Source organism: Pangasianodon hypophthalmus, chromosome 14 (genome assembly GCF_027358585.1).
Source record: "Pangasianodon hypophthalmus isolate fPanHyp1 chromosome 14, fPanHyp1.pri, whole genome shotgun sequence".
In the NCBI taxonomy this organism is placed as follows: Eukaryota; Metazoa; Chordata; class Actinopteri; order Siluriformes; family Pangasiidae; genus Pangasianodon; species Pangasianodon hypophthalmus.
Genome location: NC_069723.1, coordinates 13,257,180 through 13,284,159, shown reverse-complemented (window position 1 = coordinate 13,284,159; position 26,980 = coordinate 13,257,180). Strand labels below are relative to the sequence as shown.

Here is a 26,980-nt window from a genome sequence, read left to right as displayed (position 1 = left end):
AGTTTGTTATGTTTTTCACGTAGGAGATAGAAATACATTTAAAAAGCAAATCTAATTTACTAGCAAAGTCCATATCTTTCTGTGAGAAATGTAATACAACATTTCGAGGACAAATGACCTCTCACTTATTCTGTAAACACAAACCTCTAAAAAAAAAAGCACCTGTTACTTCTTGCCTTGAGCAGAGTTGTATTCTGCACTTCAGTCTATCAACACAAAGCAGGAATGTAGTCATTTTGTGAATGGTTATATAACAACATCTTAAGCTCAAAATTGAGTTGTTTGGGGTATTGCGTTCATTTAAGCGACAATCCATCCATCACAGTCATGCTCCAGGAGCGTGTGTGTGTGTGTTTGTGTGTGTGTGGGTGGGTGGGTGAGTGTGCGCGCGTGCGTGAGCGCGTGCGTGGGTGGGTGCGCGCGCTCTCAAAAAGTGGCGTTTCTAATCAGCTGCTCATAGTGTTGCGTCTCACATTGCACCATGATATCGCACTCAGAATGAAAGGGCTACTAATTTTATATAATGCTAAAGCTTTACCCGACCAGTCTATAACTTCAAGTCACGATTAGGCTGTGTAGCGCTTTAAACACCAGGACATTATGCAGTTCAGGTTATACAGAAGACAGTTTGGCACAAGGAACTGTTAAACCGGTAAGTTGTTGAATTCATGCTCTGTCTCAGGAATGATGGCTATCAATAAGAACTGTTTCCATAATACTTATTTTAGGTGCAGTCTAACCCGTCATTTTTTTCCTCAGACTTGTGCAACAGTCTAATCTCGTCCCAATCCTTTCTGTGTGTGGTTATCGGGTTTTATTTACAGGAACAGCCTATTAATCTAAGAGTCACCTGGAACTCCAAGGAAAACTTTCCATGCGAGTTTCACATGTACTGAGCAGGCTTAGATGGATTAGAAATACACAATGGGAAAGAAGAAAGCTTTATTTCTTTTCTTAATAATATAGCATTATACATGAGTGTGTTAAGTCGGGTTTTATTCCTTACATAAAGTCATCATTCTTTCACATGGATCTGGAATCGCATCGCACTTTAGGTGGAACTTTAGGTGCGCAAAGACGCACAAGAGTAAAGCCTGTGCGCTGTGTATCCACACACAGCTCGCTTTCTCCAGCCAGGGCCAGTCCTCAGTGCTCGCGTTTAGATACAGTGAACACACACGACCGTCAGCTCACCCAAAGAACAAGACACTTTCGCAGGAGATCACCAAAACAATCAAAAGTAGGTTACATCAAATGGATGATTTAATCTACTGATTTAAAGTTCTAACAGTTTTCTAACTTTTGATCAACTCATCAAACGATCAACAAGTCCATCAACTCCATTAAAGGGCAGCAAAGCTATGGTCCGAATCTCAGACATAAGTGTTGAGGATACTGGATACAGGCAACTCTGAATGTTAAGGGTTAATTTAAGGCACTGGTCACCAACTTTCTTGTGCAGTTCAGCTCCAGCCCTAATCTAGCACACCTGATTCACCTGATAGATGATCTGGATAATTTGTGTTCAATCAGGCTTTGAAGTAAAGTGATCTTTTCATGAAGGTACTCTAGATCTCCAGGAGCAGGGTTGGTGACCACTGGTTTAAGAGATGGCAACACTGACAGATGATCTTACCACATATGATAAACACAGTCATGTAAACCATTTTCCAGCAACCACTGTAAGAATGGGTGGTCTTGGGAAATAACAGCAGTGTTGTCAATGTTATCAATGTTAACTTCATGGGGAGAATCAAGGTGCTCTCTTACTTGTTATTGGTTCCCATTCAAAGCACCATTCTTCTTCTTGTTTGTTTTATATATCTGGACCTAATAGTGTTTCTCTGTGCCATTATGTCATTCAGTTTAATGACTTATACACTTTTTCCAAGAGCACTTATGTGGACCACCAGGTGGACGTAATTACACTCTTAATCTTTCCATCGCTGTCCTCTTACTTAAATTTTAATGGAGCCAACCGGTGAGGAAGAGGGACCCACAACTGCAGATTTTTTTGTTGTCCTTCTAGACCTTGTACAAACTCTGCAACCTCATCATGTTGCTTACAGAGTGGGTCAGCAATATTTCCCCTTTTTTAAGCCGTGAGCATATAAATGAGGCGTCAGTTAGATTCTGTCTTTGTCTGTCGTATTCAGTTTTGAGTTAATCTTAGCTCCCAGTGATTGAGCATGTATCTTGTGCTCCGGGATGTGCCACCTACAAGAGTGTGCACATACATTCCTGTATATATATATATATATATATATATATATATATATATATATATGTGTGTGTGTGTGTGTGTGTGTGTTTGTTTGTTTGTTTATTTGGCAGGCGTCTCCCCTGTATTCTTGGTTATAGGGTAGTGTAATGAGTGTCTTATTTTTGTTACACCTCTCCAGAGACCTCTGTAAGAGATTTAACAATTTCGTTACAATCCATCTAACAGCTTACACTAAAGGCGCTGCCAAAACATTTAGTCTCAATTTCGGAGTGCTAAAAGAGTAATTTATTTGTTCCTGTTATTAGCCTTGATACTGAACATACACACTAACACCTAACTGCTGTTATCTCACCAAAATATCCCAAATAAACCTTGTTTCCAAATTGTTGTGGTGCTGTGTTAAAGTAATATACCACAGAATTAAATGATAGAAATTACCACAGCTTGGAACAATCCTGATTCACACCCAGGTATCATGACTGCATTGTTTTTTTTTCTTAATCACTCATACTGGTGCAATTATTTATCAAATGTGTTTGAACAGGAGGTATTATAATATTAGTATTAGCCAGTTTGGGTTTTTTGTTTGTTTGTTTGTGACAAGCGTCCCTACTTGCCCCACACACAACAAGAAGTTTTGGGATTAACAAATGTTGTTTGTTTATGCATACTGGTGATGGATGTGCCAGCCCAAAAGTGTGCTTGTTCATTTGACATTTGCCAGACCTACCTGGTAGACATGATATGATATGCTGGAATTATAAATGATACTTCATCTGATGCAGTTATATAAGCCAATCACTGTCAGGAGTCTGGGGATTTCACTATACCTTTAATATTACATATCAGAGTTTTTCACTGGTAGATAACCTACCTACAGTACTATTATAAATTACTTGCTGCTGAATAAGTCAATTTTATGTGGAAAGTTATTTTCCAAATAATAAAATCTAAAACTCATTTCTGTACAAAAAGCCTGACATAGGATTATCAGAAAGCCACCCTTAGTAGTGTTATTTTATCCACATTCAATGCCCCCTTTCCCTAAATAGACCTGTTGTAGGGTGTCTTATTTGGTGCAGATGTCCAAATCTCATCTTTTTACTTTTGCCTTTCTCATGCGCACGTTAACTTGTATTTGAAGCAAAATGTATTTTATATTCAGTGTGTGATGCATAGGTCACTACAATAAATGGACACTTCTTTCACAAGAAATGAGACGACATCAGCAACCAGCCATGAAGCTACACTGATTTTAAATAATTCCATTTATTCAGTGATGTGTTTCTGACAACAGCATCAGTTGGAAATTTAAATGAGAACAAGGAGACAGTCTGGAACCTCTTCACTGAGTGCCTTCCCTCAAAGATTTCATTACATTCATCTTTCCCCAGAGAGGAGTGGTTTACTGAGTGCACTAGGAAACATCCTTTCAACATTAATTATTGGAGTGGAAATCAACTTTATGTATATAAATGTTACGTAAAGTATATATAGTCTTATAACCATCAAGACTATGGTGGGTAATACTGCTAGAACTCACCTAGAAACAATACTTTAGGATTTAATCAAAGGAGTGTTTAAATGGTAATGCAGTGAAATCAGAGAAGTTGTAACAGGCATTCTACGTGTAAAGGACAGGATTCAGGGGATGTGTGAGAATCCATGAGCAGGTTTAGTTACAAAATCCAAAATGAGAGCAATGGTCATTCACAGAAATTCAGTATTGCAAGGGTCAAAACACAGAAATAGCAATCACAGAATATAAGGATCATAATTTACATGAATGTTAAAGTTGGAAAGTCTTTGCACTGACTGAATGTTTGAACTAGATATATATATATAGTCTGTAAACAAGAAGAGTTTGATCATTGATGAAGCAGGAGTTAGTATTAAGGAGAGGGGGACCACTGCTGGCGTAGAGGTGTAATGTCCTGGGTAGATGTGACAGCTTTGAGGAGTAATAGTCTTTACTTTGGTGTGGCCTTTTTCTTCCGATCAGCCCGAGTAGTATTTTACTGATAGACACAATGAAAGGAGATAGCAGGTGCACAATTTCAATCCATTTTTTTAGTGTGATAAAATTGTATTTTTTTAATTAATATGACAAATTCACCAGTTCCAATTAAAGAAAATTATTAAAACCCATTCATGGGATTGAAATACTATGTGGTAACTGAGACTCCTGGATGATAATGGGCTTCCTCAGGCTGATTACTTCTGAGTACAGGTTGGCATAATTCGTGATGACCAGTATGTATTCATGAAATAGTGACTCGATACACCCTGATTTTCTCAAGGGGACCAAGATCATGGGCAGTATGGAGTGAGTAGTCATTTTTGCAAAGAGATGGCAAGTAAGACACTTCTAACAAGATGGAGATGAAGCCATTAAGGATCCTATCTACAGATGGGTGACAAAGGAAAAAAAATCAATATAAAATGTTTTAGGAAGATGATGGCCACCATGCTTTAATGCCCCTTGGCATAGATTCTACAAGTTTCTGAAACTATACTGGAGGGACACATTTTTTCCAAAAAATATATTCCCTCAGTAGGTGTTTTGATGATGGTAGTGGTGAGTGCTGTCTAAAACTTTGGTCCAAAATCTCCCATAAGTGGACTTCGATCTGGTTACTAAGGAGATCATAGCATGTGATTTACATAATTTTCATTCTTATCAAACCATTCAATGAGTGCCCTGATGACCACACCCATCAGGATAGATATGTTTAGTCAGAATAACATTGTATTGATTTGCAATGGCCTTTCTCTGTAAGGGGACAACTAGACAGAAAACCAAGGCAGCAAAATGCCCCCTTTTCCTACAGCATTACAGGGCCACTGTTCTTTCCTTTAATTTGTCATCCATCTGTATTGTCTTTTTAGCACATCACCTTGCCAGTGTGTGAGTTTGCGCAAGTCCGCTTGATTATTAGGCATATAATGCATGGCCAGTCTATTATACTTTTGCTTAGCCTGAACAAAGCCAATTTTGATTGATGTTCTGAAAGAAATCAGATCAGATAAATTAGACATAATTCTTTCACATTTGGGGTTAGCTTCTTTATTTTTGTGCTTCAGACAAGGAACATTACCTGGGAATATGAATTTCTCCTTGCCAGTTCTAGCTCTGTGGCAACAGTGTCTTGAAGCTCCAGGCAAGCAACAGGAAGACTGGCACATTTGGCTAATCCAAATGTTGTGAGGCAAGATCTTTGCAGGCTCTTTGACTGTGACCCAGGAGGTAGAGAATTTTTTTTACCTGTTATCAGTGCATGAAATAAGTTAAACTTTGAAGTTAGCTCAAGGGTTAATTTACCGCCATGAGTATATTCCCCTGGCAAGCTTTGTCATAACCCTCAGTATCTTCTCCCAATATTCAGTTCAATTCAAGTTTATTTGTATAGTGCTTTTAACAGTGGACATTCTCACAAAGCAGCTTTAAATTCAAATTAAATTAAATCAGAATAAATTGTAAATGTGTGAATTTAACCCTAATGAGCAAGCCAGAGGCAACGGTGGCAAGGAAAAACTCCCTGAGACGATATGAATAAGAAACCTTGAGAGGAACCAGACTCAAAAGGGAACCCATCCTCATCTGAGTGACAACGAATAGTGCAATCATAAATAAATCCCTTCTAATAGTGTTATAGGTCCCCTGTGCAGGCCAGTGTGATAGGGAGCAAGGATGATTACTATTTTCCTCTCTTCTAACAAATAACTGTAACTGTAACATGTCCTCAGTCAGTGCCTGAGAGATACAACTCCTGCTTCACTTCCTACTGCACAGTGTTGCACAGTGGTATAAAGTATACACTCACTCACTCACTCACTTCCAGTAACCTGGCTTTATCCTGCTCAGGGTCACAGTAACACTGTGTAATGAACCATTTCATGTAGTGCCACAGACAGAAGGTCCCACAACACTCAGATAGTCAGTCACTCTGGAGGGGGCTTTATTTATATCCATACGAGGAATGGAAAACTTAGTGTTGTGTAGTTGAGAGACAGAGGGACTGTTAGTGTATGATATACAGTGCACCCCTTGCCCACTGCCTGGTACAGTGTATATAATGTGTCGAAATCTTTGAACTGCCAGTTGTTTTGCTTTATCAAAAGTGAGTGGTTGTTGAAAATAAATTTCTTGTTCTAGCATTTTTGCACGGATGTCCTACATCTAATGTGCTGCCAGTTACAACTCCTAATTGTAGCTTTACTTTGCATAACAAATTTTGCTGCTCATTTCATTATAATATGCATAAAGCTTATGGGTATTTCCTTTGCTGTTTTTTTGTGTTTTGCTCTTGTAGGTGCTGTTTGAGGGCCTCTAGCTGTGAAAAGATGGGCTGCTCAGTCCTGACATGCCTGGACCCTGCCTTGGTACTCTGTTAGTGATGAAGAGCTCCTCTACAATCCTACTCCTCACTCTATCTGTCCTGTGCACAGTTGAGGTGTGTAACCATCTCCAAGACCTAGTTAATAATTCAGACTTTCAGTTAGAATATATAATTACTAGGGGTGTAACAAAATTCAAAATTAAAAATCTGATTCCATACAGTACAGTGATGTCTTAATATGGTGCATTTTTTACAGTAAAAATAAGCATTGCCTGAATATTGTGCCTTAGGTTTTCACTGTCAATTAGCTAAAACATTCAACCTTATAAAATTATAATGACACAGTATAGTTTTATGTGATTCATTCAGAGTCAGCAGCTTGTAATGAAACAAAAGCTGTGCATTGGAAAGTAACAAAATTGAACATGGTTAATTAAACATTAGCTCTCTGGGTAAGCTTTAACTGGTGTGGCTCCCAAAGGTGGCTAAAGCATTTGGCTTTTTACTTCACATTCTGCTGTTAGAAAGTTACACTGTCAAAGTCAGGTAGCTCATGTGTGGTTTTTTCCCTGTTTTGAATCCTGCGTTCTTCAGTAAAGAACAGGGTCTCATATCTGCAGCTATTTCCCAGTCACCACTGTGATTTCTTTTAGTTGATTCAGGCAGGAAATGCTGTGTGTGTGTGTATGTGTGTGTGTCTTTGTGTTTTTTTAGTTGTGGTGATGTCAGTGCAGATACATGAACATACTGTATTTGTGGTATTATGGTACTTTTATATGGCAGATTCAGCATACTGCAATGTTTCAGTCCACCGCTTTTTGTTGTCATTGTTGTAACTTACCAGGAAACTAAAGTGCTCCCATACAGCAGACTTTAAAGATTTGGGGGAATCTTCCAGTTCCTGCTTGCTGATTTCATAGACATTGCTCTTTTTTTGAGCTAATACATTGGTACTCTAGGCACTCACCTAACTTTGTGCTTACGAGAACCTCTGTAGCCTACCCTGATTTGAGATAAAGAAAGGTGGGCTTGAATAAGTTTAAATGTTTAAAATGTGGGCTTGATTATTGTAAATGTTTATTACGCTTCATGAATAAAGGCTACTTTATTATGCAATCTATTGAATGTATTGTTCGACAGCTAGACGTGTCAACAAACGTGTAACTTAACTTACTTTTTGCCAACAGTACAAAATTACATGCCACATTGTTACACCCCTAATACCTATATGTCTATAATTATTGTGTTCCAGCATTATATTCCTAAAACATAGAAGTGTCCAGTTGTTTTTCCTTAAAATGTTAAATATGTAGAATGTCTGAAATATTAAATATGAATTCAACTTTATGCATTAAGTTCAAAACCATAATGTTGAATGTTGAATGATTCAGCCATTACACATTGAGTAAAATGTTTATAGCACATTAACTATATGTTATTGCATAATATGATATGTATTTTAGTGTGTGTTTGGGAGGACAATCGAGCACATGCTGCAGGAATGGGAAAGGTATCGGAATGAATGCATATCGAATATCAGCTCAGAACCAACCCCCTCAGGTACCCTACATCACATCCATTTTCACTACATGGCACATTTGTGAGTGGTGGTATATGTGGCTTTATAAACTTACAGAAAAAAAAACCTGAACTTACCTAATATAAGAGAAAATAAGCATCCTCATATGAGAAGCACCAAATATTTCAGGTTCTGAAGGATTAGAGTTCTAAAATAGTTGGCATTGTGTAATATCAAGATATAATAACCAAGACAATGTGGCCAAGTTCAATAAAATGGCATTTATTGAAACACAGTAAGAAGAAGCATTTGCGCTGAGTTTATGTTAATGTATTACTTTGTGAGATATGTGGCCATTAGAGGAGAGATATGGCAGAGAGTTTAAAGGTACAATGCATGGTGGATGGTAGAAAATATAACAATAGTTCCAAAGTGCAGTAATATTAATTTGAATAATATTACTGGCTTTGGAGCTTATTTATCTCCGTTAAAGAGAAGGTCACTGACTTATTAACTGTGTTAGTGAGGAGGGAGAGAGAGAGAGAGAGAGAAGACAGATACAAGAGAGAGGGATAATAGTCAGGAATCCCGTTGTCTAAATTTAAATACTAGCTGTTTTACCTACTGTTGAAATAAACTTGAAAGGTAAAAATAATGAACGTGTTGTTGTTTAGTGGAATTAGTCCTTGCAACACAGCGCAAATGCAAGACAAACATTTTACACTGATAAGACCACGAGCTTCCATTTCTGTGTGGCCTCACCATGTGACAGTCAGCCAAGAAAGAAAATGAGCAGCGGCTTGATCCTTTTACCGAGATGACATCAGTACATGTCCGGTAGCAGGAGGGACTCTCCTATCTGTTCATGCTTGGTACATACACATAAAAAATATACTCAAAGAAACAGGACATATTGTTTACTGAAGAACTCTCTTGCTTGCAAGTAATGGGTAGAAGCAGTGAAATACCTACAGTTAGTTTTTGACATTCCCATAATGCTATGGTATTATTCTGTTTAATTGCAGCACACTTTATCCTTTCCTCAGGTTTGTTCTGTATGCGCATGTTTGATCAGTTTGCTTGCTGGACAGATGGGCTGCCCAACACCACAGTCAAAGTGCCCTGTCCCTGGTATTTGCCCTGGTATGATCAAGGTACCTGCTATTGGCTAGTGCATTATGGTTTAATATGTTCAGTGTCTTTTTACCAGTAATATAAATAACAGTCTTTACCAGAATAAGACTTGGGTATAATAACTGAGTCATTTTATGTAATACATACATACATAATTCATACAGTGCGCAGTGGGTTTGTCCTAAGGGAATGTGGTCCAGATGGCCAGTGGCACACCAACAAAACAAGCCAAACCTGGAGAGACCACTCACAATGCAATGCAAATAGCAGCAACCACAAAGAACAGGTATTATTTCATTTTATGGTCATTTTACAAATAAAAAAAAATTGGACCAATTGTCAAATATATTTGCACCTTGCAGTCCAATCACAGTAATTCATCTTAAATGTTGCTGAAATATTAAACATGGATTGAACTACATGTGTTAGGACCAAATTAGGACCAGTGTTCCAGAACTTTAAAAGCATCATTACCATGTCATGTTCTTTTTCGCCAGAGGCTGACCATAATAGACATACAAAATGCCACATTACGCTAGTGAAATGGGCTGTGCCTGGCAAGATATGAAGCTGTGACATCAAAACAGTTTGCCCATAGCCTGTAGTCATTTCTTCCTCTTTCTGAATTAACTTCATTTCCCTTTAAACAACAAAAAAATACACATTTATATGTATATACATATACATGTATTTTCTTCCATTACACAATACACACTCTCTCTTCTCAAACTCTGCCAAATAAGATGGAGAATGTTGGTGGACAGTAATTTCCAGGTCATGCCACAGAATTTCAGTTGGATTTAAGTCTGGGCTTTGACTCGGCCATGTCAAAACACAAAGCTGCTTTGTCCATTCCTTTGTAATTTTTGCCCTTTGATTTGACTCATTGTCTTGTTGGAACATATATTCTCACTCTAAATGCAGATGTCTGGCTGACAGGAAAGGTGTTACCTGGGTGTTGGGCTGTATTAGGTTTGTGACAAACATTATGCTTTGGCTTCAGATCCAGTGGTTCAACTTTAGTCTCATCAGACCATAGAATAATTTCTAAAAGCTCTCAGACTTTCTAACATGGCCTTTCTCAGAAGTGGCTTCTTTGTGGCACTTCTCCCATCTGTGAAGAGCTGATGATATTGTTGAGGTCTCACAGGATCTCCTATTTCAGCCAATGAGCTCTATAACTTCTTCAGTGTTGTATCTACTCTCTTGGACAATTCTCTGACAATTACCCTTCATTTGTTATAATGGATTTCACAGTGCTCCTAAGAAGGTTCAAAGCTTTGCAGATCTTTTTTTAACCTTCTCCCACTTTTTCTGCCTAACAACTTCATGGGCAGTTCCTTGGTCTTCATGACAGCAAGGCTGATCTGTTCTGTCATTTTAGCTATGAGACCACACAAAGCCAGTGATCTTTATTGTGAAAGCATACTGGAAATGGGTGGATTTGAAATTAACAAAGGCATACTCTGTTTAACCTGTTTAGTGTGAGCTTGTGAAAATTAATTATGAGGACATCTAAATACTTTATTTTATTTCTGTAGAGGGTCATCTCAAAGGGAGCCAAAATGTATCCCGTTCTAATATACTTACACTTGATATATTTAAATTTTGCAATACAACAAAAAGAGAAATAATCTCTGGGGGCTGAATAATTGCCAAATGAATGCATTTGATAATGAAGCTTTAATAATTTAGATGAACCCTTTACTTAGTTGAATGTCTTTTTTTTTTTTCAGAAAAGACATTTGGCCATTTGAATGCATGCCATTTGAAGACATACTGTTTTTGCTTTTTGCTACAGGAGAAACAGGTACAGGTCCTAGCCTACTACAAGATGATGTACAAAGTTGGCTACTCTTTGTCTTTGGCCAGCCTCACTCTGGCTCTCTTCATATTACTTCTATTTAGGTAAGTCTAAACTGATTAAGTCTAGTCTGCTTAAATCTTATTTATGAAGGAAAGGATTAAGTCATCTTATCTATAACTGGAATGGGGATTGTCTATACAGAACATTTGACCAGCTACATCAGTATAGCTTGCCAATGTGACACTCAACAGTAAATACATAGTTAATCTTCATGTGGGTGTTCTGCATTAATTTGAGAATTAATTATCATTTGCGGTGTGCTAATGCATTAGAATAAATGCTAGTCAATACAACTGACATTGCCATTAGCAGCATGTAGTGCTACATAGTTTTTTTTTGTTTTTTGTTTTTTTTTAACATAAGTTTAGCACATTCTTTTAATGATTCTGCTGTCTTGCTGCTAAAGCCTCCAGCTATGAGGTAATATGTTTTGACCATGTGTAGTCAACCTCAGTGTTGTCATTCACAATGGCCATGGGTGCTAACAATGACATTATCTAATAGGGTCATTTTTGGTTATGGCTACATTCACTAATGGTGTTGTGTTCTTCTATGAAAAACAACCAGTAGCTCCGTGTTCTGTGACTATAAACATAGCTTTAACATACATACATATATATATGTGTATATATATATATATATATATATATATATATATATATATATATATATATATATATATATATATATATATATATATATATACACTGCTCAAAAAAATTAAAGGAACACTTTTTAATCAGAGTATAGCATCAAGTCAATTAAACTCCTGGGATATTGATCTGGTCAGTTAAGTAGCAGAGGGAGTTGTTAATCAGTTTCAGCTGCTTTGGTATTAATGAAATTAACAACAGGTGCACTAGATGGGCAACAATGAGACGACCCCCAAAACAGGAATGGTTTTACAGGTGGAGGCCACTGACATTTTTTTCCCTACTCATCTTTTCTGACTGTTTTTCACTAGTTTTGCATTTGGCTAGGGTGAGTTTCACTACTGGTAGCATGAGGCGATACCTGGACCCTACAGAGGTTGCACAGGCAGTCCAACTCCTACAGGATGGCACATCAGTACGTGCCATTGCCAGAAGGTTTGCTGTGTCTCCCAGCACAGTCTCAAGAGCATGGAGGAGATTCCAGGAGACAGGCAGTTACTCTAGGAGAGCTGGACAGGACCGTAGAAGGTCCTTAACCCATCAGCAGGACCGGTATCTGCTCCTTTGTGCAAGGAGGAACAGGATGAACACTGCCAGAGCCTACAAAATGACCTCCAACAGGCCAGTGGTGTAAATGTCTCTGACCAAACAATCAGAAACAGACTTCATGAGGGTAGCCTGAGGACCCGACGTCCTCTAGTGGGCCCTATGCTCACTGCCTGACACCGTGGAGCTCGATTGGCATTTGCCATTGAACACCAGAATTGGCAGGTCTGCCACTGGCACCCTGTGCTTTTCACAGATGAGAGCAGGTTCACCCTGAGCACATGTGACAGACGAGAAAGGGTCTGGAGAAGCCGTGGAGAACGTTACGCTGCCTGTAACATTGTTCAGCATGACCGGTTTGGTGGTGGGTCAGTGATGGTCTGGGGAGACATATCCATGGAGGGACACACAGATCTCTATAGGCTAGACAATGGCACCCTGACTGCCATTAGGTATCGGGATGAAATCCTTGGACCCATTGTCAGACCCTACGCTGATGCAGTGGGTCCTGGGTTCCTCCTGGTGCACAACAATGCCCGGCCTCATGTGGCTAGAGTATGGAGGCAGTTCCTGGAGGATGAAGGAATTGATACCATTGAATGGCCCCCACGCTCGCCTGACCTAAATCCAATAGAACACCTCTGGGACATTATGTTTCAGTCCATCCGACGCCACCAGGTTGCACCTCAGCCTGTCCAGGAGCTCAGTGATGCCCTGGTCCAGATCTGGGAGGAAACTCCCCAGGACACCATCCGTCATCTCATTAGGAGCATGCCCCGACGTTGTCAGGCATGCATACAAGCACGTGGGGGCCATACAAACTACTGAGTACCATTTTGAGTTGCTGCAATGAAATTTCAACAAAATGGACTAGGCTGGTGCATCATTTTTTTCACTTTGATTTTCGGGGTGTCTTTGAATTCAGCTCTCTGTAGGTTGATAATTTTCATTTCCATCAAACGATGTGGCATCCTTTCGTTCCAACACATTACCTATATATACATTACATATATATATATTAACACAGTAAAAACAGCAATTCAATTCAATTCAATTTTATTTGTATAGCGCTTTTAACAATGGACATTGTCACAAAGCAGCTTTACAGAAATAAATGGATTCACAAAAATATATTGTAAATATTTAAATTTATCACTGTGAATTTATCCCTAATGAGCAAGCCAGTGGCGACGGTGGCAAGGAAAAACTCCCCGAGATGATATGAGGAAGAAACCTTGAGAGGAACCAGGCTCAAAAGGGAACCCATCCTCATCTGGGTGCAACGGATAGTGCAATTATAAATAAATCCCTTCTATTGTGTACTATATGGACAAATAGTGCAATTGTGCAACCAATAAATTCATCACAGTATTTGCAAGAGGTCCGGCTGGTTAAAATCTATCCACTGTCCACTGATGGAGTCCTGAGTACGAAGCTGCTCGTGGCAACTGCAGCCCCAAAGCCACTACAGCAATCGCAGTCCCAAGCCATTACAGTACAGCTCCCCATATGTGATCCCCAAGCCATCTCCACAGCCCCCAGGTGGCACCATCCCCAGCAATCCAAACAGTTCTTCAGGCAGTCCATATGGGGCCACCCCCAGCAGCAGTGAGCGAACTCAACCGATGAGAACTCCAACCAGAAGTAGGGCATCAGGATGGGTCAGGCAGCGAGGAGGAGCAGAAGGGGTCAGGATCACTGGCATCACTGGCATCTCAGAAGTAGCATGTGTAGCTCGACAGAGAGTGAGGAAGAAAGAGAGATGGAGAGAAAGGAAGAGATTGTTAGGTGAGCTTTTGTCCTCTAATGGTTAAGCACGATGTACTTTGCATGCAGAGTGCAAGCAGGGACTCCGGCAAGACTAGCTATGACAGCATAACTGAAAGGGAGAGCCAGAAGCTAACACAGACATGAGGGCACCCTGGGACATAAGGCAGCCAGCCACTCCACCGTCGACAAACCTGAGTGAACGTGTGAGAGTGGGGGGGCGACAGCATCCAAACATCCCATTTCACCACAACACTCTATGCCTGTGAAACCCTCCAGACCTGCCCCTGTACCTAAGAAAACTATTCACAAAAGGCTTGACTAAACAAATATGTTTTCAGCCTAGACTTAAACACTGAGACTGTGTCTGAGCCCCGAACACTAAGTGGAAGGCTGTTCCATAACTGTGGGGCTTTGTATGAGAAAGCTCTACCCCCAGCTGTAGCCCGCATTATTCGAGGTACCAACAAATAGCCTGCATCTTTTGATCTGAGTAGGCGTGACGGATCATAAAAGACCAAAAGTTCGCTCAGGTACTGTGGCGCGAGACCATTTAGTGCTTTATAGGTCAATAGTAGTATTTTATAATCAATACGAAATTTGATTGGGAGCCAATGCAGTGTGGATAAGATAGGGGTGATGTGGTCATATCTTCTGGTTCTAGTAAGGACTCTCGCTGCTGCATTCTGGACTAACTGGAGCTTGTTTATGCATCTACTGGAACATCCAGACAGTAAGGCATTACAATAATCCAACCTAGAGGTAACAAAAGCATGAACTAATTTTTCTGCATCGTGTAGTGACAATATATTTCTTATTTTAGCAATATTTCTGAGATGAAAGAAAGCAATCCTAGTTATATTATCTACATGAGCTTCAAAAGAAAGACTAGAGTCGATAATCACACCAAGGTCTTTTACTGCTGCACATGATGAAACAGAAAGGTCATCCAGAGTTATTATGTAATCAGAAAGCTTACTTCTAGCTGCATGTGGTCCTAGTACAAGTACTTCTGTCTTGTCAGAATTAAGTAAGAGAAAGTTAATAAGCATCCAGTTTCTAATGTCTTTTACACATTCCTCAACTTTATTAAGCTGGTGTCTGTCATCTGGCTTTGCTGAAACATACAACTGTGTGTCATCAGCGTAACAGTGGAAGCTAATACCATGCTTACGAATAATTTTGCCCAGAGGTAGCATATATAAAGAAAAGAGCAGTGGGCCTAAAACAGAGCCTTGCGGAACACCAAACTTTACCTTAGCATGAGAAGAGAAGTCACCATTTACGTATACAAACTGATAACGATCAGTCAAATAAGACCTGAGCCAGGAAAGGGCTGTTCCCTTAATGCCTACTACATTTTCTAGTCTATTGAGGAGAATAGCATGATCAATGGTATCAAAAGCTGCACTAAGGTCAAGCAGCACCAGCAAGGAGACACAACCCTGATCAGAGGCCAGTAGTAAGTCATTTACAACTATTACCAGTGCTGTCTCTGTGCTATGATGAGGCCTAAATCCTGACTGATACATTTCATGAATGTTATTCCTATGTAAGTATGAGCATAGCTGCTGTGCTACAACCTTTTCAAGGACCTTGGAAATAAAGGGGAGGTTTGATATTGGCCTGTAGTTGGACAGTTGACAGGGATTGAGGTCAGGTTTTTTAATCAGGGGCTTGATAACTGCTAATTTAAAAGATTTAGGTACATAGCCAATGCTAAGGGAAGAATTGATTATCTTTAAAAGAGGTTTGATTGTTTCAGGAATTATCTGTTTGAGGAAACAAGTAGGTAAAGGATCTAGCATACAGGTTGATGATTTTGATGATGAAATTAGTGAAATTAGTTCAGTCTCTTCAAGGGGACTAAAGCGTTGTAGTTGTTTATCTAATATTATCATATTATCATCTACAGGGTTAGTTATAGAACTGTCCGGTTTTAAATTAATAGTCTGAATTTCTAGCCTGATATTTTCAATTTTACCATTGAAAAAATTCATGAAGTCATCGCTGCTATATAATGATTGTGTGCGTGTTTCTATTGTGGTCTTATTCCTAGTTAATTTTGCTACAGTATTAAATAAGAATCTAGGATTATTTCTGTTATCTTCAATTAGGGTGGAGAGATACATTGATCTAGCAGCACTAAGAGCTTTCTTATAGCTCAATAGGCTCTCCTTCCATGCTATTTGAAATACTACCAAGTTAGTTTGACGCCATTTACGTTCTAGTTTTCGAGTGGTCTGTTTTAAAGTTCGTGTGTGATCGCTATACCAGGGTGCTAGCTTTTTCTCCCTAATTATTTTTCTTTTAAGTGGAGCTACCTTATCTAGCGAGTTGCAGAACGTTGATTCTAAACATTCAGTTGCCTGGTCAAGTTCTTCGGGATCAGACGGTGATCCAATCATGGTTGATAAATCTGGGAGATTACTGATAAAACTCTGTGCAGTTGTTGACGTGAACGTACGTTTGACACGGTGACGTGGCAAGGTGCATATACTATGATTAATACACATTTTAAATGAGATGAGGTAATGATCTGAGATAGCTTCAGACTGTGGACATGAGACTATATTTTCTATATTTAATCCGAATGTTAGTATTAAATCAAGAGTGTGACCACCACTATGGGTGGGTCCTATTACATTCTGATTAACCCCTACAGAATCTAGAATGGACACAACTGCTGTTCTCAGAGGGTCATCTGGATTATCAAAATGAATATTAAAGTCTCCAACAATTAATGCCTTGTCTAAAGAAACAACCAGGTTAGAGATGAAATCCGCAAATTCACACAGGAATTCAGAATATGGCCCTGGGGGTCTGTAAATAATAATTACTGGAATCACCTGGGTAGACTTATTTTTAGTGGCTACGTATGTTATGTTAGAATAAAGAACTTCAAATGCGTTGAATTTATGACTAGGTTTTTGTGTGACGGCTAGATTATCATTATAAATGACTGCGACGCCTCCTCCTTTGCCAGTTAGACGGGGCTGATGTATGTAACTGTACCCGGGAGGACTAGCTTCATTTAATGCTACAAACTCGTTTGGTTTAATCCACGTTTCTGTTAAACACAGTACATCAAACTCCTGATCAGTAATGGTTTCATTAACAATAAGCGCTTTAGACGTAAGAGATCTAATATTCAACAGTCCTAGCTTCAGATCAACGGTGCTGGCTATGCATTCGGTATGGTTTAATTTTATGTTAATTAGATTACTAAAACAAACTGTCTGAGTATGTCTATAATTTTGTTTAGCTCGGGGAACAGACACAGTCTCAATACGGTGGAACCTAAGTGACGACTCAGTGCAGCTAGCAGACGGTCGGTTTAGCCTGCTTGTCTGCTCCCTGGCCTTGGCCCTGGATTGTCACCGATTAACTAGGCCTGTTCTGAGACTATGTGCTATGCTGCAAGAAATGAAAGCAGCACCTTCCCGAGTGGGATGGACACCGTCCCGCCCTAACAGGCCAGCCTTGCCCTCAAAGTTAGTCCAATTATCTATAAAGCCCACATTGTTTTCGGAGCACCACCTGGACATCCAGCAGTTCAGCGACCATAACCTGCTGTAAGCTACATCGCCATGCCGCATTGGGATGGGGCCAGAGCATATTACAGCATCGGACATCGCCTTCGCTAATTTACACACCTCTACCAAGTTAATCTTAGTAACCTCAGACTGATGAAGGCGTATATCATTAGCTCCTACATGAATAACTATCTTTGAGAACCTGTGCTTGCCTAAGACCCTAAGATTACCTGCTATGTCCGGCGCCCTGGCTCCCGGTATACACCTAACTAAAGCAATAAATTACTAGGATATGCCAGGCAGCTGAGACTGCTGCAGGTAATGCTTTTATTTAAGATGACGATCAGCAAACAGATCCAGTACACACTTAACATAAACATGGTCAAGTACAGGCAGAGGGTCAGGCGATTTGCAAACAAGATATTCAAGGCAAAAACTGAATCACAGCAAAACAGAGAAACAAACCAGATCAGAAACCAGAATCAGGAACATGGGATAAACACTCGGTAGGTCAGATGTGTTAACAGAGCTGAGTGAATACTTCACAATGAGTGAATGTTCAAAGTCTCTGTTTATAGGGTGTATGGATGATTGAAACCGGGTGCGCTGTATCAGTAGTCAGGTTAGAGTGAATTTGTCAAAGTGTGAGGCGGGTGGGTGTTGTTGCCCGCAGTGGCCAACAGTGTGCTCTGGGGAATGGAGTCTGATGCTGATTATGGCACTGACATGACAGGAAACCACTATAACAAGAAAAATGTTGTGAATAATTAAACAAGTCATTATTCCATCCTGTTAATATTTCATTATACAAAATGGGTCCATGAAGCATTAATGAATGTTAAGAGGTTATAATTAATGAATGTTAAGAGGTTATGAATAGATTATTGATTCTTTAGCTATGTAACAGTAGCTTTTGTAGCTATGTAACAGTATAATTGTCATGCACAGAAATGATAGTTGTTTTCTGTTTTGTTACTGTAGTAAATAGAGGTTTAATAAGAGACCCTATCTGACCAAAACTTTAGCCTTATTTTATAATAACTGAAACATGATTATAGATTATAATTCAGTCTTTTTGACTGTAGTGAAATGGTTATTTTTGTGTATGCTCTATCACAGGAAACTCCATTGCACCCGCAACTACATCCACGCCAACCTGTTTGCTTCTTTCATCCTACGTGCCGTGTCCATCTTTGTACGTGATGATCTTCTAGAAAAACACATTCATGACATCCAAGACAGCAGTGACTTGCCCCGTGTTCTCAGTGACCAGGTCTCGGCAAATATGCCCACTGATGGGTGTGCACACATACATGGCCACAAACATATACAATACACAGGAAATTTAAGCTTTTTTTTTTTATTTGAGTGACATAGCCAAAACTAAAGACTTATTCTAAAATTGCAACAAAGACAGTCATACATTTAGTACTAACTGATGGTCCATCTGACCATTAAAGTTTACATATGTATAAAGAATTACCATCAATTTGAAATGGTGCTCAAAGGCCTTTAACACTCATTTGCTAGTTTGAGGTATAAAATTACAATCTACATATTACAGCACTTTAATAGAAGCATGACATATGACTAGCCAGTACACAAAATAATTGTTTAACATCTTTAAGTTAACGGTTTTTATTTGCTAATAATTCATTATTAGCAAAAATCATTTTTAAACTCAGATCAGATCTTTAGACACTATGTGATACCTGCATCCTTCGTTTTCAAATGGTATGTTGTTAATGCCAATGGAGTAATATTTTATGACCATTTGGGGTAATTAACTATCAAGGGGTCAACAGGTTACCTCATATACTATATGGCCAAAAGTATGTGGACATCTGACCATGACATGCACGTGTGCTTGTTCAACATGCTATTCCAAAGGCATGGGATTAATAAGGAATTGCCCATCCCTGTGTTGCTATAACAGCCTCCACTGTTCTGGGAAAGCTTTCCACTAGAATTTGGAATGTTGCTTATGGACTTCTCTTTGTGCTCAGGGGCAGTGTCATGCCAGAACATGTTTGAACTAGGCCCCTTATTTCCAATGAAGGGAACTTGTAATGCTAAAGCATAAAGACATTGTAGACAATGATGTGCCTCTTTATGGCAAAGGTTGGGAAGCCCCACATGTCGGGGTCATGGTTAGGCATCCACATACTTTTGGCCAAATAGTGCACATCCTCATGCTTCATTGACCGTCAAGTGAAATCTTACAGCACCTTGACCCTCAAATCTTTACAACTGTGTTTTGCCTACAGGCACTGTTTGGCTGCCGCATAGCCCAAGTGGTAATGCAATACTGTGTGGGAGCCAACTACTTCTGGTTGCTAGTGGAGGGCCTGTACCTCCATAACCTTCTGGTACTCCTTGTGTTCTCTGAGAACAGCTACTTCTGTGGTTACCTTGCCCTCGGCTGGGGTCAGTACCATTTTGGCTGCAGAGGATTTTGGCAATTGGTATAGATGTGTAGCATTACTCTTACTCCAGTTAGTTACTGATTATTAGTTCAACAATCAACAATTATAAACTCAAATAAATCCTTTAAGAGTTATAAAAGCTATATACAGTCAGGTCCAGACGTATTTGGACAATGACAGAGTTTTTGTGATTTTTGCCTTTATACACCACCACAATGGATTTGAAATAAAACAGTCAAGATGTGATCGAAGTGTAGAATGGGTTTTGTAGAAGGGGTTTTTCTTCACCAAGGAAAGGATTCTGCGATCATCCACTTTAGTTGTCTTCCGTGGTCTTCCAGGCCTTTCGATGTTGTTGAGCTCACCAGCGCTTTCTTTCTTTTTAAGATTGTACCCAACTGTTGATTTGGCCACACCTAAGGTTTTTGCTGTCTCTCTTATAGATTTATGTTGTTTTTTCAGCCTAATGATGGCCTCCTTCACTTGCATTGCGATGTCTTTGGACTTCATATTGGTAGCTCCAGTCGAACAGCTGCCAAATGCCAACTCAATACCTGATATCAACTCCAGACCTTTTATCTGCTTCATTTGTCTTGAAGTAACGAGGGAATGGACTGCACCTGGTCAATTAACTTCTTGTCAGACAATTGTCCAAATACCTTTGAGCCCCTGAAAATGGAAGTACTTTTCTTAAAATGGCTGTAATTCCTCAATGGTAAATGCCATATTTTTGTGGAACCTCTTAAAATAAAGCTGAAAGTCTACACTTTGATCACATCTTATTGGTTTAATTCAGAACCATTGTGGTGGTGTATAAAAACTCTGTCATTGTCCAAATTCTTCTGGAACTGACTGTATATATATATATATATATATATATATATATATATATATATATATATATATATATATATATATATATATATATATATACATACATACACTGATCAGACATTAAACCACCTGCCTAATATTGTGTAGGTCCCCGTTGTGCGATCAAAACAGCTCTGACCCCTTGAGGACTCCACAAGACCTCTGAAGGTGTTCTGTGGTATCTGGCACCAAGACGTTAGCAGCAGATCCTTTAAGTCCTGTAAGTTGTAAGGTGGGGCCTCCATGGATCAGACTTGGTTGTCCAGCACATCCCACAAATGCTCGATAAGATTGAGATCTGGGGAATTTGGAGGCCAAGTCAATACCTTGAACTCTTTGTCATGTTCCTCAAACCATTCCTGAACAATTTTTGCAGTGTGGCAGGGCACATTATCTTGCTGAAAGAGGCCACTGCCATTAGGGAATACTGTTGCCATGAAGCGGGTCTGCAACAATGTTTAGGTAGGTGGTAGGTGTCAAAGTAACATATACATGAATGCCTGGACCCAAGGAAGGAGCATCACACTGCCTCAGCTGGCTTGCCTTCTTCCCATAGCGCATCCTGGTGCCATCTCTTCCCTAGGTAAGTGATGCAAACGCACCCGGCCATCCACATGATGTAAAAGAAAACGTGATTCATCAGACCAGGCCACCTCCTTACATTGCTCCATGGTCCAGTTCTGATGCTCACGTGCCCATTGTAGGCATTTTCAGCGGTGGACAGGGGTCAGCATGGGCACTCTGACAGGTCTGTGGCTACACAGCCCCATACAAAGCAAGCTGCGATGCACTGTGTGTTCTGACACGTTTCTATCATAGCCAGCACTAACTTTTTCAGCAATTTGTGCTACAGTAGCTCTTCTGTGGGATTGGACCAGGCGGGCTAGCCTTCGATCCCCACGTGCATCAGTGAACCTTCGGTGCCCATGATCTTGTTCAACAGTTCACCGGTTGTCCTTCCTCGGACCACTTTTGGTAGGTACTAACCACTGCATACCAGGAACACCCCACAAGACCTGTCATTTTGAAGATGCTCTGACCCACAATTTGGGCCTTGTCAAAGTCGTCAGATCCTTACACTTGCCCATTTTTTATGCTTCTAACACATCAACTTCTAGAACTGACTGTTCACTTGCTGCCTAATATCATAATATATATTCTAATGTACCTAATATATATATTCAGTTTACCTCTCAGTGGTTTTAATGTTATGGCTGATCGGTGTTTGTGTGTGTGTGGGCGTGTGTGTGTGTATATATATACATATTATATATATATATATATATATATATATATATATATATATATATATATATATATATATACGTGTGTGTGTGTATTATATATTAAAGCATTTATTTGGAACCTTGCAGAGTGATATAATTTCTTTCCTCAGTTGCTCCTCTACTTTATGTGGTACCATGGATAGTAATGCGCCACCTGTATGAGAACACACGGTAAGCCTTATCAGCTGTGTTAAAGAAACACTAATGTATACTCTTATATTTTAAAGCCTGCAAACAAATAATATCTTTGTCAAGGTGCTGGGAGATTAATGAAAACATGGTGCATTGGTGGATTATTCAAGCTCCTATCCTCCTGGCTATTTTCGTAAGTGTTTGTTAAATATTCTTTATATTGATGCAGCTTAGTATCATACACACCTTAATCAGACATACTCATATAATAATCTTTGGCCCCAAATCACCTGAAAATGTTATTTTATAAATGTTATTATATAGCAACATTATGATGCCAATCCTCTAATTTGATAGGACAAGCGACATTCCAAGAATGCTGATATTTAGTATGACAGCACTGGTCTATTTCAGTGTTTGTATTACTCCACTGTGTTCAAGACATAAAAAAATCCAATTTTAGCAATAGTTTATTACATTGAAACAGTTACTGCACTTACTACTGGCTGTCAGTCAGTCTGTAGACACAACACCCTATCCTATGGATGGAGCAAAAATAAACAAACTCTTTGGCCATATTATGACATACTCAATATTAATTACTTGTTTATAGAACTGTTGCATAAAAGCATATAAAAATATATAGTATTATAATATATACATATATAAAAGCATATAAGCTGAATATCAGTATGACTGATTACCTGTGGCACTTGGCCTGCAGCCTTGTGCCTGTGGCTGAATCACGACCGCGCTGATATTCACTACAGCACTTGTGCTCGTGCAATATTGCTTAATTGTTTTAAGTAAATAATGATGTTCCTTTAGATATCTTTCTTGTATAGCTTTTCTGGGCTTAGTACCAAATTATATCAACTTAATATATTATAACGTAGTATAACGTAAGTGAGTTAGTAGCCTGGTACTAATAGTTAGCTTCTACTTTATACTGTACCTACACTACGGTTAATACGATACAATTTTGAAGATCTTACTTTCCTTGTGCATTCTGATAAATGTGATATATTGCAGGTAAACTTTTTCGTTTTCATAAGGATCATACAGATGCTTGTCTCCAAATTAAAAGCACACCAGATGAGATATACAGACTATAAATTCAGGTAAGACCACATGCATTATGGAATTTATATTTATAACTACACTTCTTGATTCTACATATTGAAGGTTATGTTCTTAATTAGTAAACATAGGCTGCTTTCTTGCTTAATCTTGTACGTGTAAAAATCATATCATCAGTAGTACAAGTTGGTATACTTAACATCTCTCCTGCTTCATAAATAATAAAGATACTGTTTATCATGTTGCTGTAATCATGCTGCTCTTATTAGTTTTCTATTCAACCTTGTGCAGAATCTTTAATAAAATAAACTTTTGACTAGGAATCTCTGTAAACCTGTAACGGTTACTTGGTATTAAATTGTAATTAATTAAAATCTAAGTAACATTCACTTAACAGCTTCATTCTTTAGAACAAGAATCAAAAGGTATTTGGTACTTGATTCACCTTTGGTTTTAAAAAATTGTTTAAAACATTTCCATTTGTGTCTAAAATTATAATAAATATGTTTATTGTTGAACATAATTATGAATGCATGAATGAATGAATGAATGAATGAATGAATGAATATGTATCATTTTAAGGCAGTCATTTGCTCTTATCCTAAGGGGCAACAGTACAATAGGAATAGAAATTGGACTAGACTAAAAAATGTGTTTGGGTCTTTAGATTGGCCAAGTCTACCCTGACCCTCATACCCCTACTGGGAATTCATAAGGTGGTGTTTTCTGTGGTAACATTGGAACCAAATGATGATCTACTACATAACATCTGGCTCTTCTTCGAGCTCTTCTTCAACTCATTTCAGGTACAGCTGAGGCTTGTATTTACAGTACATGGTCTAGTATATGATATGCTTTTGCTGAAAGAAATGATGGACACCTGACACGTTTAAGTGGTTGCTCTGTTCTTTGATCCTCTGCAGGGTTTTCTGGTGGCCATTTTATACTGTTTTGTGAATAAAGAGGTAAGAAACAACAGACACACAAAGATGTATGTAGAGTCCTAAAAGGATTAAAAGGGTTAGCCATTACACATTTTCCTCGGTGCTCAGAAGGTTGAATGGGATTGATATTAAAATATACACTGGGGTCCAAAAGTCTGAGACCAGTAGGGAAAATGCTTCTGTTTTGCATTCTTTTCTAATTTAATACAACAATTTTCATTACAAATTATACTATCAACAACAACGTGAGTGAAAAGTAGAATCTTTGGAATATTTACATGAATTTTGGAGTTTCTTTGTATTTGGTATGTCCCCTTTGGCATGGACTCCATGAGTTTCTGCAAAACCTTAAGATCCATTTTAGATTAAATCCAGTGGACTGTCATCTGAACACAAGCTACCTTTTGTACACTGCAGTTAACATGGGCAATATCACAAATTTGTTTAAATTTACATAGTGAGCTAGAAATAGTGCAGAATCCCAGATTTTCAGTGTGGTCTCAGAGTTTTGGACTATTCGTATAATTAATTCATATATTAATGAAAGACTCATCCGTCCTTTCTGTGAGCCCTCATGCCCTGTGGATGGGGTGCATTGTCATGCTGGCAGAGACCAATCCCATCAGGATGGATATAAATGTTTCCTCATAGGATAAATGTAATCAATCAGAGTATCTTTGTATTGATTTGCTGTGACAGATGGACCCAACCCAAGCCAGCAAATGCCTCCCAAAGCACACCAGAGCCACTGGTTTTCTTTTAAATTGTCAGCCATCCATATACGAATACTATACTACAAACACTATGAATAATATTATTACATCAATTTTTCTGTCCCACAACCTATTGTTTTTGTCCTGTATTTAAGTAGGCTTAAAAACAAGATTAAAATAGAGAAGTACAAGTAATCTTTCTATAGTTCAACCCTCCCTCTCCATCCTTTTTCTAATCCCAGGTGCAGTCAGAAATTAAGAAAAAGTGGCATCGTTGGAAGCTAGGAATTAGCACCATGGATGAACAACGTACCAGCAGCACCCACATACTACAGGGGGCTACTGGACTTCAAGACCTCAAAGATCACCCGGGCCAGCTGGACTGTGCTGAGGAGAGTAGCATCCACCTGAGCATGGACCCTCTTCCGGCCTCCACACATATTCCCCTCCATCGGCATCATCACCCGGGAGCAAAGAAGGGCAAGGCATATTGTTATATTTCAGCCCATAAGCAAGTGCTGAATGGATTAGACACACCAGCACTGGGCCATTGTGAACTTGATGGAGTCAATGGATATACTGATAGCTACTGCTAAGGCTTAGGACCATGCGGAAATAGATATCTTCATGATGTCTATAAAGACTTTCAGAGGCATACAAAATTGAAGCTGAATGTAACTTAAATTTTGTAAAGAGGGCTTTTAAATCATTGTCATTTACTGAATGAACCTCTACGGTGTGCTATTTTTAGATGAACTTTTATCTGAACACCAGCAACCTGGAGGACCAACGGAGCAGTGTGAAATCTTCAACTTTTTCTAGTTTAAAAAGACTCAAAAATAGGACGGTCTAAATTAAAATATACCAAATCGATTGATGTGACTGTTAGTCCCCTTGTGTTTTGTTATTTTCTACCTCTTTACGGTTTTGGACAACAGTGATATTACCTGTTCTGTGGTAATGTGGACCATCTCTCTGGACACAACAGTGATGTCTAATAAAAGATCACAATTTTCATAGAAATGATTTGTTCCAGAAAAAGAAAAAAAGATTGTAATATGTGAAGTGTACACAGGTAAAAGACATATAAGCTGTTTATGATGATAAATAGTTCACCACAAGTCATAAAATGTTCACCATGTTTACACAGTTTAGTTTATAAAAATGGGCTAGTAGTTCTAAATGTTATATGTCATCAGGACTCCCTGACAGTTAAATATGCTAAATATGGTACCACCAAGTCATTACATTCATTTTATTGCTAATATTGTTTAATGAATAATGCAAGTTATTACATAAATATTATTATAACAGCTTTGGCAGGAGGTGTGATCAGTGAGATTTTATACCTATAACATGTAATATAAACATTTATCTACAGTCTTAACTGCACATATACAACTTACAGAAGTGCTTTGTAGTCTCCATCAAAAAGACATCCTATTTATTATACCACAGCTTTTCAAGCAGTTTAGCAGCACTACTGGGCTGAGCCATTAATAATATATTTCACCAAAAAAGAGACAGGAAGTATATTTTGGACTGGGATGCTGACTGCAATTAACCAAAATGGAAGTGACACTGTTTGTAGAACACAATTGTTGTGCTATATCACGGATTCTACTTTTTTTAAAGTATCACTAAACAAATTCACAGAGAAATTAATCTAATTAAAATAAAAAATTGTGACCGGTATGACAAAACCATTAATGTTCGTCCAAAACCTTTCATTTCTGAGACATTTGTACTTTTATTTGCCTCATTATTAAATAAGGTTAACTGCCTGACCCTAAATATTGTGATGCCTTCATGTTTTTGATTAGAGAATGGCATCTGAATGTTTTATTTATTAACCACCCATTGTAGGTTTATTGAATGTTATGCTGATTCTGAATTTTCTACATAAAGTATGTAATGAGGATACAGCACACACCAGTCAT

General features: G+C 38.7%; 1 protein-coding gene across 1 annotated transcript; it reads left to right on the top strand.

The window, feature by feature from the left end:
- The first annotated feature begins 474 nt into the window (after positions 1 to 474).
- On the top strand, positions 475 to 26,980 carry gipr (gastric inhibitory polypeptide receptor). Its single transcript, XM_026924387.3, has 14 exons — positions 475 to 652; positions 6,538 to 6,678; positions 8,028 to 8,124; positions 9,130 to 9,237; positions 9,382 to 9,503; positions 11,019 to 11,125; positions 18,706 to 18,859; positions 19,854 to 20,013; positions 22,282 to 22,342; positions 22,427 to 22,496; positions 23,336 to 23,424; positions 24,051 to 24,189; positions 24,307 to 24,348; positions 25,283 to 26,980. Exons 2-14 carry the CDS (start codon positions 6,589 to 6,591, stop codon positions 25,634 to 25,636), a joined length of 1,593 nt encoding a protein of 530 aa, XP_026780188.2. The 5' UTR covers positions 475 to 652; positions 6,538 to 6,588; the 3' UTR covers positions 25,637 to 26,980.

What these genes read in the sequence shown, in the direction of transcription:
- gipr (XM_026924387.3), top strand. Translation starts at nt 6,589, where the DNA reads ATGCCTGGACCCTGCCTTGGTACTCTGTTAGTGATGAAGAGCTCCTCT. An exon ending in TTCATATTACTTCTATTTAG is followed by an intron (nt 11,126 to 18,705) that starts GTAAGTCTAAAC and finishes GCTCTATCACAG; the next exon opens with GAAACTCCATTGCACCCGCA. An exon ending in CCCGTGTTCTCAGTGACCAG is followed by an intron (nt 18,860 to 19,853) that starts GTCTCGGCAAAT and finishes TTTTGCCTACAG; the next exon opens with GCACTGTTTGGCTGCCGCAT.